A 14,055-nucleotide genomic window follows, 5' to 3' on the forward strand; every position below is an offset into this window, starting at 1 on the left:
CCCCCCCCCCCCCCCATATACCCTGTGGGTGCACTTCTTGGTGTTTAACCTCAAATTAATTAAAGCGTTTCATAATAGAAAATACCTCAGCCAAGTCGTCCACATAGGGCTCGACCTTGGTGCTCTTGACTATCGTATCGTCCACGTAGGCCTCCATGTTGCGGTCGAGGACCTACTTGAAGACCTTAGCCACCATTCGTGTGTGCATAGCCCCTGAGTTTTTGAGCCCAAAGGCCATTACTCGGTAGCAGGAAACTTTTTCGGGGGTTGTGGAGGTATCTTCTCCTCATCATCCTCATGCATAAAAATCTGGTGATGCCCTCGGAAGGCATCTAAGAAGCTCATGAGGGCACACCTAGGCCCTAACTGTCTCGTCTCCGAGCTAGTCAATGTTGGGCAGCGAGAAGGGGTCCATGGGGCAAGCCTTGTTAAGGTCGGTATAGTGCACAGACATCCTCCAGGTGGGCGGCTTTGGGGCAAGGACCATGTTGGCGAGCCACTTAGGCTATAGGACCTCCCTGATGTGCCCTATGTCAAGGAGAGTGTTGACCTTTGATGAGCACAAATGATGAGTGTAAAAAGGGTGTAATGTCGTTCCGCTGAGGATTGGGGCTATGGCACGTAATTGTGTGAATTACCATGCACTAGAGTATATGGATTAATAGAATCCAAGCAACAAAGACTGAATGGTGTAAAAGAAAGCAATTGATTAAGTGTAAATTGTATGATAAAAGTATGGGCCAGATTAGGGGGATTGTAACCTTGATGTTCTAACAAGCTCAGGATTAGGGAAAGAATAATTAACCAAGGGATATATGGGCAATGCACAAAAGAATTCTACTCAGCTACTTTCGTAATCAATAAGAGAATTAGGCTAAGATTGCCCCACTGTCGTGATGCATCAATCATAACCTTAAGCACCTAAACATTGTAAGCCCCCAATATTACCTCTACTTTCATAGCAAGAAAATTAGGTTGAAATTGGTAAGGCTCGAGGTCTCCATCCAACTGTCGTTGTAATGAATCCCTCTCCTAGACTAGCAATTAATTCTGGCCACAAACCAATAACTAGTGCAAAGAAATTCCCAAATCAACATAAACCCTAGGTAAAAGATTCAATCCCTTTATGCAATAATCATAAATCGAACATCAAGATTAACAATGGATCCCTAATCCAAACCCATAAACGAACTACTCCCGCATGATGGGAGTAAACAGAACAAAGCAATAATTAATAACCATAAACATTGCAAGAAAGTAATAAAGGAATAAGAGAACTTAACTGATAAAGAACAAATCCAATCTTCAATCTTTGATTCCAATCTTGAAATTAAATAATCTAATATAAAACTAATATAAACTATACTAGGGAAATATAAAGAGAAAAATAAACTAAAACTAATTAGGGTTCAGAACTCTGTAAGGGAACCTACTTTAATTGTAGATAATAGGTCAAATATATAGGAGGTAGATGGGCCTTGGCCCATTAGGCATCTTCCAATTCTTTTCCAACTTGTATTCTTCCTTGTAATTTCCTTTTCTTCCAGAACTTGTCCAAAATGTTCCAATATTCTTCCTTTGTTGTTCCTTGTAGATAATTCAGCACTTGGACAATATAACACACAAACAGTTCCCAATTTCACTAGGATACAGAAAATAGCATTCAAAACAACTAGAATAAGGGGTGAATAATTGTACAAAATAGCAGATATCAACCTCCTTCTTTATGAACTCCTTCATCTCCCCAGAGAGGTACCTCTTACGCTCGAGCTTGTATGTCACGTCGATCTCTTAATGAAAGCACCAATGATAGATTTAATTAACTCGGGTGGCCCGAATTAACAAACTCGATAACAATATGAATAAAAAAAATGGATAATAAAGTAGAAAAGACAAGGAATATGCGCATAGACAAAGATTGTATTAAGGAATACTATGAGCTGATTACAAGAGTTTATGTGCTTGAACAATAGAGATGATGTCTCCAATAGGATAATCACCCTAATATTTATACTTAAGAACTCTCTAACCCTCCCCATAAAAGGGAGGAGACGGTTTCAACTACCTTGGATCGTGCCCGGCCTCGTGGTCGGGCCTCTGCTTCGCGCCAGCTGAGGCCTAGGCCGTGCTAAGCCGGGCATGGGCTCGACCTGTTGCCTAGCACGGGGCTCCATCTCGAGGCCATGGGTTCACCCAAATCTATCATGCTCTACTCCACCGAGTCGATTTGCTCCGAGTCCATCTCTAGTATATCCATCAATATGATTTGATTACTCTATAATTACAAAATTCATTATTTAATTTAAATCAGGTATCATTCCATTAATTTAGCGTTATCCCTCCTCATTTCATCGTGTCCTCACTCATCTCTCCTCACTCCATCGACTTCCTCACTGCATTGCCTAATCATTTAATTTATCGTCACTCTTAAGATCAATTGGCTTGATTTTTTTATTTTTTTTGTTTTTGTTTTTGTTTTTTTTTTTTTGGTATTTTTTAAACATTTATTCCAATTGTAGGGTCATACATAATCAAACATTAATATATATTGATAATTATTCTAATTCCAACTACCAAAAATGCATTTTCAGCAAAACCCACTCCAATTACCGAGTATTTGATTCGCATTCGGATTCCCGTTCCAATTCCTACACACCATTAGCTTTCTAATTTTTTTCCCAGCAGGTCACGCCAGCCACACACAACAGGACACACGGTAATACGGAGTACATGATGTACTGCTAACAGCACATACAGCAGATCGTTTCTTTCTTGGCACACCACACCGCTACAATAATGCATATATTAGCTATTAATTCTTACGGAATACTAACACCTGTCCAATAAAGTATTGCTCCTATTAAGTATAAAATATTGAATCCAAGTTTTAAGCGCTTAAAATAATATGAGTTAAATAAAACGATTTGAATTTGGGATTTTTTTAATTAGCTAATAATTAGCAACGCACACCTAGTCTCTCATTAAATATAATATTGTTAAACAAATGATAAACAAACGCGTGATTAGATGCCATTTTGTGGGTATATATATACACCTGATGTATTGAAACTTACATGTGCAGATTTTCAGAATCTCGAGTGAGTGAGCAATGAAGAATCAAGAATCAGCAATGGCAGGAAGATGGTCTCTTCAAGGCATGAATGCTCTTGTTACTGGTGGTACTCGTGGCCTTGGGTAATATAGCTAGTTCATTTCATATTAGATTTATCAGCTCCAAATGTGTGTAAAGTGTTAGCAAATGTAATATATTAATTAATCTTTTGTATTTCAATTTTAGGCATGCGATTGTGGAAGAATTTGCTAGTCTGGGTGCAACTGTGTACACATGTTCGCGTAACCAAAAGGAGCTTGACGAGTGCCTCAAAATTTGGAAAGACAAGGGCTATCACGTTTTTGGCTCTACTTGTGACATATTACAAGCATCTGAGCGTGAGAATCTAATACAGTTGGTTTCCAAACAGTTTGACGGAAAACTCAATATCTTAGTAAGTCGAAAAAGAAATTAAAAAAAATTGAACATGTTTTTCATTTCATGTAAAAAAATATATTACAATTTAGTTGATTCTAATGTGAAATTGCTTTTTTTACCACAGATAAACAATGTGGCGAGAATTATACCAAAGGATACTCTGAAATCAAACGCAGAGGATTACTCCATTGTGATTGGAACAAACCTAGAGGCTTCATTGCACTTTAGCCAGCTTGCACACCCATTGTTGAAGACCACAGGAAATGGAAGCATAGTCTTCATCTCTTCATGTGCTAGTTTTGTTTATGCACCCGTTCATACAATCTATGCTGCATCCAAAGGTATATTATATTATATTAGTACACATGCACTACTAGCTAGATTTTTTTTTTTTTGAAATGGAAATATTATTTGCCTTTAAATGTGCTAAATTTTTATTTTCATTTTATTAACATATATAATTTTACTATTTATTGATACAATTAGGGGCCATTAATTCACTAGCAAAGAACTTGGCTTGCGAATGGGCAAGTGACAGCATCCGTGTCAATGTTGTTGCACCATGGCCGATGCAAACCTCCCTCACCGAGTCTTCTAAAGTAATGTTCATTCTTATTATTTGACTCAAAAATTAAATATTTAATTAATCTCAATTAATTTGAATTTGCAGAAAGAACATGGGAAAATAGTAGAAGCTTTGATCCAAAGAACACCACAACACCGACTTGCAGAGCCGAGAGAAGTGTCAGCGGCGGTAGCATTCCTTTGCTTCCCTGCGGCTTCTTTTGTCACCGGTCAAATCATTTGTGTGGATGGTGGAGCAACAATTTATGGTCTCTGAATTGAATCAATGCAAACATCATATATGGTTTAAGTTGCTTTGCCTAATTAACTGGAAAAGATTTTCCGTCTTGTACTTGTTTTGCTTATGATTGTATTGTTGAGAAATCATTCAATAAAGAAGAGTACTCCCTCCTTTTTCTCTCTTGTTTTTGTGGCTATCCTCAAATTATATTATTTGTTGATTGCTTCCTTTTAATTAGTTTAATTTGTCGCTAAAATGTAGAGGTTAGTTAGAGCCATCTAGTATATAAACCCATTATCATTTGTATGAAGACACAGCAAATTAAAAACCCTTTCTTCAATTCCTCTTCTCATTTGTATGAAGACACAGCAAAAAACCTTCTTCCTCTCCTTAGTCTACTTCCCTAAGTGAATGCGGAAGCACAGTTAACAGTTAATAATCGCTAGAAATAAAGATAAAACTTACTTGATATCATAGAAGAAGTAATCTCTAGACCGAATTAATTAAGAATATTTCACCTCTCAAATCTGTATACCTTAATTACCTCGTGAGAAACCTCCTTTTAAAAAGAGAAATCTTTTTAGAAATAAGAAATCTCCTTTAAGAACCCATAACCTTTAATTTCTAGCATACATTTTTTAACGTAACTCTTATATTTTAAGAGAATGAGAGGGAGGGAAAAAATGTCTCACTTGTTGACCTTTTTGTCTTGGTGTTATTAGGATCTCTTGGATCTTTCTTAATATCTAAGACCAACAACTTCTTTATAAGTAGATATGATGTAGTTCTCTAGTAGTTAGACTATTTTGAAAGTTTGTAAAAATATTCCTCAAATATGTCTCTGCCATGGTGAACTTATGGTCTGTTGTTCCTGACTTAGAATTGATTTGCTATGATTCCTAAATTAGATTGTATTCGATTCACATGATATAGCACCAAGTTTAAAAGATTACATACGAATATGATGTACCAAGTAACAAAGGTAATCAAGCTACATGAGTACGTCTAGATAGATAGTGACGTAGATGATTACGTCAATGCAGTACGACTTGCAAACAACAATACTCTCAATCAAGCAACAAGACATTTTCACCAATTACCAACATTCTCTACAAGATTCTTACTGCTTTGGGAGACGTTGGGATACTATCCAAGGTGGATACTTCCCTTTTCTAGAATGGAGCTTTGAAAGTTGCAAGAACCGAATTATCAAACAAATTGCAAACAGCTGTTAGACGTTGTCTACACTTGTCAAATCATGTAGCTTATTGTAATAGCAAGTTGATATTTCTAATTTGTTTCTCTAGAACGTATAAATTCGGAATTCAACTATAAATACCTGACAAATGTTCAAGAAAACTAGAAATACAAGAGACTTAATAAAGCAGAAGAGTTGTAGGTGTTTGGTAATGGACACTTTGAATCAAGAAAATTCAAGTTGAAGCTGGCACGCTGAATATTGCTTATAAGTGTAAGATTCTCTCTCTAAAATCTACGTTTCTTAAGATTGGGCAAGCTTGAAAATTCAGAGATTAAAAGTTGTTCTCCTTTTCCTAAAAAAAAAATAATAAACTAGGTTCAGAAACTTCAACATTTTAAAATCTTCCTATTGGCACCTAGTAAGTGAACAATTGTGTCCAAAAGCCATCATCCTTAACATCCATTATATTGATACTCTTTTTGAGTGCAATTAAGTCTCCCTATTGTGGGAAAAAATGTTTCACTTGTGACCTTTTTGTCTTGGTATTAGGATCTCTTGGATCTTTCTTAATATCTCAGACGAGCGACTTCTTTATTAGTAGATATGATGCAATTCTTTGGTAGACATTCCCGGAAACTCTTGTAATTTGACTTTTTTAAAAAATTTGTAAAAATATTCCTCGAATATTCTCTACCATGGTTGACTTATGGTCGGTTGTTTCTCACATAAACTTAATTTGCTAAGATTCTTACAGTAGATTGTATTTGCTTCACATGATATAGCACCACGTTTAAAAGATTACATAGCACCACATTTAAAAGATTACATACGAATAGCGGCTTCACATGATATAGCACCACGTTTAAAAGATTACATACGAATTGCAGTTAAGATCTTACTGCTTTTAGAGACGTTTCTCAACCTACCTCCACTGAAATTTGAACCCACCCCCTCCCATATGAGAGTGCAACCGGGTGTCACTAGACCACAAGGTCATTGGCGATAACCAACAATCTAGATCAACAAGTAATAAAATTCTTACCAAATACAAATAAAGTTTTAAACTCCACACCAACAAAATATTATTTATGGCAGGTGCAAACTATGGTAAAAAACAAGTTAACAAATAAACAAAAGAATAGGTCCAAACTAAACACACACACACACACACAAAACAAAACAAAAAAAAAAAAAAAACAAAAAACTACGGCACGTGCGGATGCTCTAATACACGGCACACAGCAGAATCTCCTGTACGTGTTTCACTTGGCACACCACACCGCCACAATAATACATATATATATTAATAATGTTTTATTAGCTATTAATTCGTAAGGAATACTAATACGTGTCCAATAAATTATTGCTCTTATTACGTATATAATATTGAATCCAAGGTTTAAGCACATATAATATCGTTATCTCATTAAATATAATATCGTTAAACAAATGTAGGAAATATTTTGTGATCTTCGAGATCTTTGCCAGAAGAGAATTCAATAATCCTAACATGGTACCTCCGAATTACTTTAAGAATTAAATATCGCTAAACACATGTTGGAAATCTTGTATGTATCTTGAACCAATGAGTACAATTATATGTATCTTAAACCAATGAGTAGAAATAAAATGATACTTACATATACTTAGTATAATTAAAATAGTACTTTATTATATATTGTTATAAAGAACCTGTTAGTCTCAAAAGAATAAGATAAGAGGCTAGAGAGATGACGAATAAACTTTTATAAATAAGTTTATTCCAGAAGACACTCACACCGGTCGCTGGTCTCGCCACGACAGTTACGCCCGGTCATCGGTCTCGTCACGCCGATTAACGCCTTACGAGTTACGCCTCCCGCTGAGTCTGGTCTTACCCTCTTGTTTTGGTACCTGGAATTTTCTTCAATATTTGGTTCTTGATATCACAGATTCACAGTTTGCGTATGGATTTTGTAAAACTCTATAAGGATTCTGTAAAATTCTGTAAAACTATGGTTTCCCTTCACAGTTTATGTAATAACTATAATTTAGATGCTTAAATTAAATTCGTATTAGTTCATTAGATATTTAGGTGTTTGGCATGCGTTTTGGTTGTGAATTTGTGATGCCTTTTGTTTTCGGTTACCAATTTGGGATTTCGGCGAGTATTCGCTAGACCAATCAACGACGAATAAGTTGAAGGAGATTTGTTCTGCGCTTCTGCTTAATTGTTTTAGTTGTGCCCACAAACTGTTTGCCGATATTCCTCCTCCTCACCCGAAACCTTGTTGAGAAAAAAAAAAAAAAAAAAAAAGGCGGCCTAGCCCGCGTGCTTAAGGCGGGGCAGTTCGAGCCTGTAAAACCTAGGCCTGTCAAGGAGCGGGCTTTTTTGGCCTGCGGCTCGCCGGACTTTTGGCCTGCCCTACCCCGCTAGCCCGTATTGACAGCTCTACGTGCTGGCTCAATGTATTTGGTTAGCAGTCCTTGCGTCGTGGGTAGCTACTCCGCCAGCTTGTATTTCTGGCTTATTAATTTCTAAATGTATTTGGTTCTTTATTTTTAAAAAAAAATGGTAAAGATAAAAAAAAAAATAAATCACACACAAAAATGTCCTCTAATTACATTTAACAATTATAGTCCTTATTTTATATAGGTTCAATTGTTAAAAAGATCATAGACTGATCCATCACCATGCTGTCTTGAAACAATATTATTTTTTTTTAAGATCAATCTTGATCTACGATATAATGATTACATATACAATACGTCATTTTTTAATGGTTGGCTAATAATGAAATTATTAACTCAATTTATTCTTCACTTTGAAATATACCTCAAAATACAATATACCTTCCTCATTACATATAGTCATTGTAAATTAAATATGAGTTGTGGGCAAATTATGCTGTGGACCCAGGTCCATCTTGCAAGGTGGACCTGGGTCCAAAACTACGTCGTTTTTGTCTCTTTTTTTTTTAATTAGTAAACATATTGCTGAATATACAGTTGTCTAAAAATGTGTGAATGTAGAGGTTTCAAAGTGTGAATGTAGAGTATAGGAATCGTGAATGTACAGTTATGATTGTGTGAATGTAGAGTTGCCCAGAAATGTGTGAATGTGAATGTTTCAAATTGTGAATATAGAGTATAGAAATCATGAATGTAGAGTTATGCATGTGTGAATCTGTAATAGAGTTAAGAAGTTCTAGCAACTTGTAGCCCTGTAATGTGTGAATGTGAAGTTTTCAAGTTGTGAATATGGAGTATAGGACCTGTGAATATAGAGTTTTGAATGTGTGAATGCATAACAGTGGTAATATAGTTACTAAACATATAATCTTGTAATGTGTGAATGTGTAGTTTACAAAGTGTGAATGTAGAGTATCATATAATCATGTAATGTGTGAATGTAGAGTTTACAAAGTGTGAATGTAGAGTATAGTGTATGTAAATGTGAAGTTTACAAAGTGTGAATGTAGAGTATAGTGTATGTGAATGTAGACCCAGGTCCACCTTGCAAGGTGGGCAAATTATTGTGTGGACCATGGTCCACACAGCTATGTGGACCATAATCAAATGTACATTTTTAATGTACTAAATGTACATTATTTTTGTACTGAATGTATATTATTTTTATACTATAAAAATAATATACATTCAGTACACAAATAATGTACATCCCCTGAATATAATGTACATTATTTTTATACTGAATGTACATTATTTTTATATTGAATGTGTATTATTTAATAGTATGGTCCACACAGCAATAATGATTGGTGCACTATTGGCCACATGTTTTTTTTTTCTTTGCGTCAACAACTTTTCTTTTCTTTTTTCTTTTTCCATTTATACTCTCTCCCCTCTCTTACATACTTCGCTACAAAAACTCCAAAAGAACCATCACAAATGAGGTTGCTCTTACGTAAACGACACAAATTATATTATGGACTAGGGTGCACTTTATATGGTCCCCTTGATTCAATCTAACGTCATTTTATATTAATCATTAATATTTAATAATAACAGCAACTAATGCATTATATTTAATAAGATTATTATGTATTATGTTCATAATATTTGATATATATATATATATATATATATATATATATATATATTCACGCATATATAAATTAACTTAAACCTTAATGTATATAAACACTAAATTATATGTACATTATATTTATTTTCATCGATTACTATATTTTCATCGATTCTATAGTAAGTTTCATAACATCCTTTCTATATGTTAATAAGAACAAAGCTTAGTGTATATAAGCATTACATTATAGGCATATCATGTTTATTAACTTTCATCATGTACTATGTTTATAATATATGTTCGGGAAAATTATAATTTACGCCCCTCAGAAATATGTCAATTATAAATGTCACTCCTAAATTATTATTGGTGTAAATGTTGCCTCTCAATTTTTAAAATGTGACATATATAAAGTTGATTCATAATGTTACTTCTATATGTATATAAAAAACAAAGCGCAATATATATAAATATTACACTACAAATGCATCATGACTATATTGCACGCTAAAGAGTACGTATAACTATTAACTATAGTATCTTGAAACAGTGTCGTTTTGGACTAGGCTTTACCTTGCAAGATGAACCTTAATCCACAGTATAAGAATTGCGTAAACAATATGCCATTTTCGCCAGCTAATAATGAAATTATTAATCCAATTTATTCTTGACTTTGAAATATACCTCAAAATACAATATATCTTTTACGCTACATATAGTCATGGTAAATTAAATTAAATATGATAATTAAAGATAAAAAAAAAATCACACATAAAAATCTCCTCTAGTTGTGTTTAACAATTTATAGTCCTTATTTCATAGAGGGGTTCAATAGTTTAAAGACCATAGACTGATGCACCACCATCCACACGAATGATCTGACCAGTCACAAAAGAAGCCGCCGGAAAGCAGAGGAATGCCACCGCCGCTGAAGCTTCTTTAGGCTCTACAAGCCGGTGTTGCAGTGTCCGTCCGATCAAAGCTTCTATTACTGCCCCAAATTCTCCCTATAGCAAAAACCATATGAAATGATGAAAGAGTTAGTTTATATTAATTATATAAAGATTAATAGATTATTAATTATGTTTATTTTTAATAAAAATATTAAGTAAAAGGAACGGGATTTACTCTTGATGACTCAGTAAGGGAGGTTCTCAAAAGCCATGGAGCAACAGCATTGACGCGAATGTTGTCACTTGCCCATTCACAAGCTAAATTTCTCACAAGTGAATTAATACCCCCTGAGAGGAAAAAATAAAAACATTTAGTACATTTAAGTGGAACTGAAAAATTCAATAATAACAATATAAGATCAGTTCGACAGTGAAAACCATGCCTACACCAACAAAAAATATAATTATATAAGATCAGGAATTATTTCCCTCAATCCAATAATACCTTTGCTTGCTGCATATATAGTATGATAAGGTGCATAAACAAAACTAGAACATGAAGAGATGAAGACAATGCTTCCATTTCCAGAGGCCTTCAATAATGGGTGTGCAAGTTGGCAAAGGTTCAAAGAAGCCTCAAGGCCGGTGCCAATGGTATCAGAAAAATCTTGAGCATCTGAATTTAGTGTGTCTTTTGGTATAAGTCTTGCCACATTGTTTACCTATGGTAAAGAGAACTCAACTAACATTAGTTTAACTGCGTTGTAATATATTTTACCACATGAAACCAAACAATTACTATTTGTTTTTTACCAAAACTGTGAGATTTTCGCTGAACTGCTCGCGCACTGATTGGATTAACTTTTGGCGTTGGGACGGTTGTAATATGTCGCATGTAGAACCAAAAACATTATATCCCTTGGCTTTCCATTTCTGAAGACACTCATCAAGCTCTTCCTCAGTACGCGAACACGTATACACAGTCGCACCAAGACATGCCAATTCTTCTACTATCGCAAACCTATTGTTGATACACGTACAAAAGTTTATAATGTAAACCTTTTGGTAATGATTTAATAAGATAATATGCACCAATTGAGAAAAAGACTAAGTATGCATGTAAGTTGAAATAAGTTACCCTAAACCACGAGTGCCACCGGTGACAAGGGCTGTCATGCCATGAAGAGACCACCTTCCAGCCATTATGTTATATTGCTGATACTTTAATTGTTTCCTCACTTCTTGCTCTTACTGCTTTGCAAATGTTAAGATATGTAACCATATATATATATACGTAAAGAAATATATTATATTCCAATTTGATGGATCCTGTGTTTATTATATTACAACATGGCAGGCCACAATAAAAGTGTTTATCATATTCCAATTTCGTTGGCCATCAATCTTTTCACGTCTTTTGTTCCGATCCCTTTCATTTCTCATATGAAATACTTTTTGCGTGCGGATCGTGGTCTACGATCCAAAAAGAATGTCAATTTGTGTTTTTTTTTCACCCAACTGCAACATACATTTTTCATAATTCATAATGTATATTATTTTAAAGTATAATTTACATTATTCTAACTATAAAGTACATTATCTTACCTCAGAAGTTTCATTATTCTAACACATAATCTACATTATTCTAACATATAAAGTACATTATTCTAACACATAAAATTCAATGACGTCGTTTTAGATTGTAGTCCACACACTTGTGTGTGGACCACAGTACACTTCACACAATAATTTGCCGATAAGGTGCGCTGTTTGCACCCTTTTAAAGTCTTTGCCTTGCAATTAGGTGTTGATATTCTAACGCATCAATTATTATAGAATTAAAATAATATTTAATTGCCGAAGACCTTGTGGTGAAGTGGCACCCGGTGTCCCGGTTAACACTCACACATAGATGATGGGAGTAGGTTTGAGCCTCAATAGATTGAGAAAATAGTTATGAACAGATACTACATTGTAACAGAGTCAGTAGTACTCAAAATAATATTTAATTTTCTGAAAATTTATATTGTGTATTTTTATATTAAAATTTTAATAAATAGTTTTATTTTATGTTTAAATTCTTTGATAAATTTCAATTGTTTTTATTTTTGATAATTTTAAATTTACATAATATTTATTTTAAATATTTGCGTACATATAATTTCTAAAATCTGTCAGAACTCCATTATTTAATAACAAGTAAATTGGAATGGTATCGGCAATTTACTATGCATGCCTAAACGTGAGACACGTAACCCCAATGCGCTTCGTGTATGACTAATATGATATAATTAGCTACGCATGCATAAGGCACTGTTTCTTAAATGGCTGTTAGCTGATTGAATTGGATTAGCTGATTGGGTTAAAAGGTATGATTAGTTGATAACATTAGCTGATTGTAGAAAGTTGTTTGATAGATTAGCTGTTAGTTGATAGTTGTTTGGTATAACTTTTTTTCTCAAAAACTAATTAAAAATGCTGCTTTGATTAGCCTTTAAATTTTAGTATTTTGGAGTTACAAAAAGCTTATTTACCAAACAATTAATAATGATCAAATAAGTCAAAATTGGCTGATAGACTGCTTATTTACCAAACAGAGCCTAAATCTTCTTATTAATATTCTTTTATTTGCATTATTATTATTATTACGGACGGAGTATTATTATTGTTGTTGTTCAGTAGGAGTATATTTGTCTTTATATTCATTATTTGTTATTATACAATTTCAAATCCAACCAAACAATTGAATCAATATTCCCAGTAATTTTTTGTTTTTTCTACTAACCAAACAATGAAATCAAACTTCCTGCTAATTTCTTTTCTATTGAATTTCAATTCAATTCCTCTCCAAATATTTTTCGCGAACCAAACATGTTGTAAAGGATAGTAAATTGCATGATACGTTTCAATTGAACTTGAATTCTCATTTCTTTTCAAATATTTTTCGCAAACCAAACGGGTTATAAAGGATAATAAATTACAGCTGGACTTGAGTTCCCATCAAAATAACTTGTACAAACTATATACACAAGGGGTTCTCTCCCCCTCATTGGTCAACCTCCCTTTAACCTTATGGGTTTCTCAGTCCCAAGTCCCAAGTTATCAGTTATGTTCAATTTTTTTTTTGATCAAGTAGGAGGGGACTCCAAATAGCTAAGCATGGTTATTGCAAACCACCATGCGCATGCAAGGAATGCCCATCATCTCATCAGTGAGAATCTCATTCAGCCCGACAGGAGGATCAATGTGGTCTTTCCAATTTGTCTCTTGAGAGCTCCTAATGGTAGCCAGTCGATCAGCCGCAATGTTCTGTTCGCGGAAGATTGATCGAAGAACCAACTTCCTGAATCTCATTTGCCAACCACGGATGTCTTCAACAATCACCCGAGCAGGACCTCTGAGCATAGTATGGTCAGTGATCCAATTCAGAACTTCAGTCGCATCAATCTGGACTTCAAGATCACGAATACCTCTGTTCCACACCCACTGAAGGCCTTTCGCAATGGCCCTAGCTTCAACCATCGCCGCATTGTTCCCTTCAACCCTTGTCGTGAAACCACCTTGCCACTCCCCGACGCTATTTCATGTTATTGGTAGTAAGCCTTATTGTTGATTTCTTGATGGTAAATCTTCTTATTT

At 34.5% G+C, this 14,055-nt stretch overlaps 3 protein-coding genes across 3 annotated transcripts; 1 reads left to right on the forward strand and 2 right to left on the reverse strand.

The window, feature by feature from the left end:
- Positions 1-3,088: 3,088 nt before the first annotated feature.
- Positions 3,089-4,331, forward strand: LOC116000525 (tropinone reductase homolog). The gene is made up of 5 exons (XM_031240615.1): positions 3,089-3,195; positions 3,299-3,506; positions 3,615-3,831; positions 3,977-4,089; positions 4,161-4,331. The coding sequence occupies exons 1-5, from the start codon at positions 3,110-3,112 to the stop codon at positions 4,329-4,331; spliced, it is 795 nt and encodes a 264-aa protein (XP_031096475.1). The 5' UTR covers positions 3,089-3,109.
- A 5,779-nt stretch (positions 4,332-10,110) lies between these two features.
- On the reverse strand, positions 10,111-11,649 carry LOC116000475 (tropinone reductase homolog). Its single transcript, XM_031240565.1, has 5 exons — positions 11,555-11,649; positions 11,230-11,437; positions 10,922-11,138; positions 10,652-10,764; positions 10,111-10,530 (listed from the first exon to the last, which is right to left on the reverse strand). The coding sequence occupies exons 1-5, from the start codon at positions 11,617-11,619 to the stop codon at positions 10,360-10,362; spliced, it is 774 nt and encodes a 257-aa protein (XP_031096425.1). The 5' UTR covers positions 11,620-11,649; the 3' UTR covers positions 10,111-10,359.
- Positions 11,650-13,569: 1,920 nt separating this feature from the next.
- Positions 13,570-13,938, reverse strand: LOC115999306. Its single transcript, XM_031239161.1, has one exon. It carries the CDS (start codon positions 13,936-13,938, stop codon positions 13,570-13,572), a length of 369 nt encoding a protein of 122 aa, XP_031095021.1.
- Between the last annotated feature and the right edge of the window lie 117 nt (positions 13,939-14,055).

The sequence above is a fragment of the Ipomoea triloba genome, chromosome 12, assembly GCF_003576645.1.
Source record: "Ipomoea triloba cultivar NCNSP0323 chromosome 12, ASM357664v1".
NCBI lineage: Eukaryota > Viridiplantae > Streptophyta > Magnoliopsida > Solanales > Convolvulaceae > Ipomoea > Ipomoea triloba.

Coding starts and splice junctions, on each gene's coding strand:
- LOC116000525 (XM_031240615.1), top strand. CDS start 3,110: ATGAAGAATCAAGAATCAGCAATGGCAGGAAGATGGTCTCTTCAAGGC. Junction 3,507..3,614: donor ACGGAAAACTCAATATCTTA/GTAAGTCGAAAA, acceptor TTTTTACCACAG/ATAAACAATGTGGCGAGAAT. Junction 3,832..3,976: donor AATCTATGCTGCATCCAAAG/GTATATTATATT, acceptor TGATACAATTAG/GGGCCATTAATTCACTAGCA.
- LOC116000475 (XM_031240565.1), bottom strand. CDS start 11,619: ATGGCTGGAAGGTGGTCTCTTCATGGCATGACAGCCCTTGTCACCGGT. Junction 10,765..10,921: donor TATATATGCAGCAAGCAAAG/GTATTATTGGAT, acceptor TTTTCCTCTCAG/GGGGTATTAATTCACTTGTG. Junction 10,531..10,651: donor CCCTTACTGAGTCATCAAGA/GTAAATCCCGTT, acceptor TTTTTGCTATAG/GGAGAATTTGGGGCAGTAAT.
- LOC115999306 (XM_031239161.1), bottom strand. CDS start 13,938: ATGGTTGAAGCTAGGGCCATTGCGAAAGGCCTTCAGTGGGTGTGGAAC.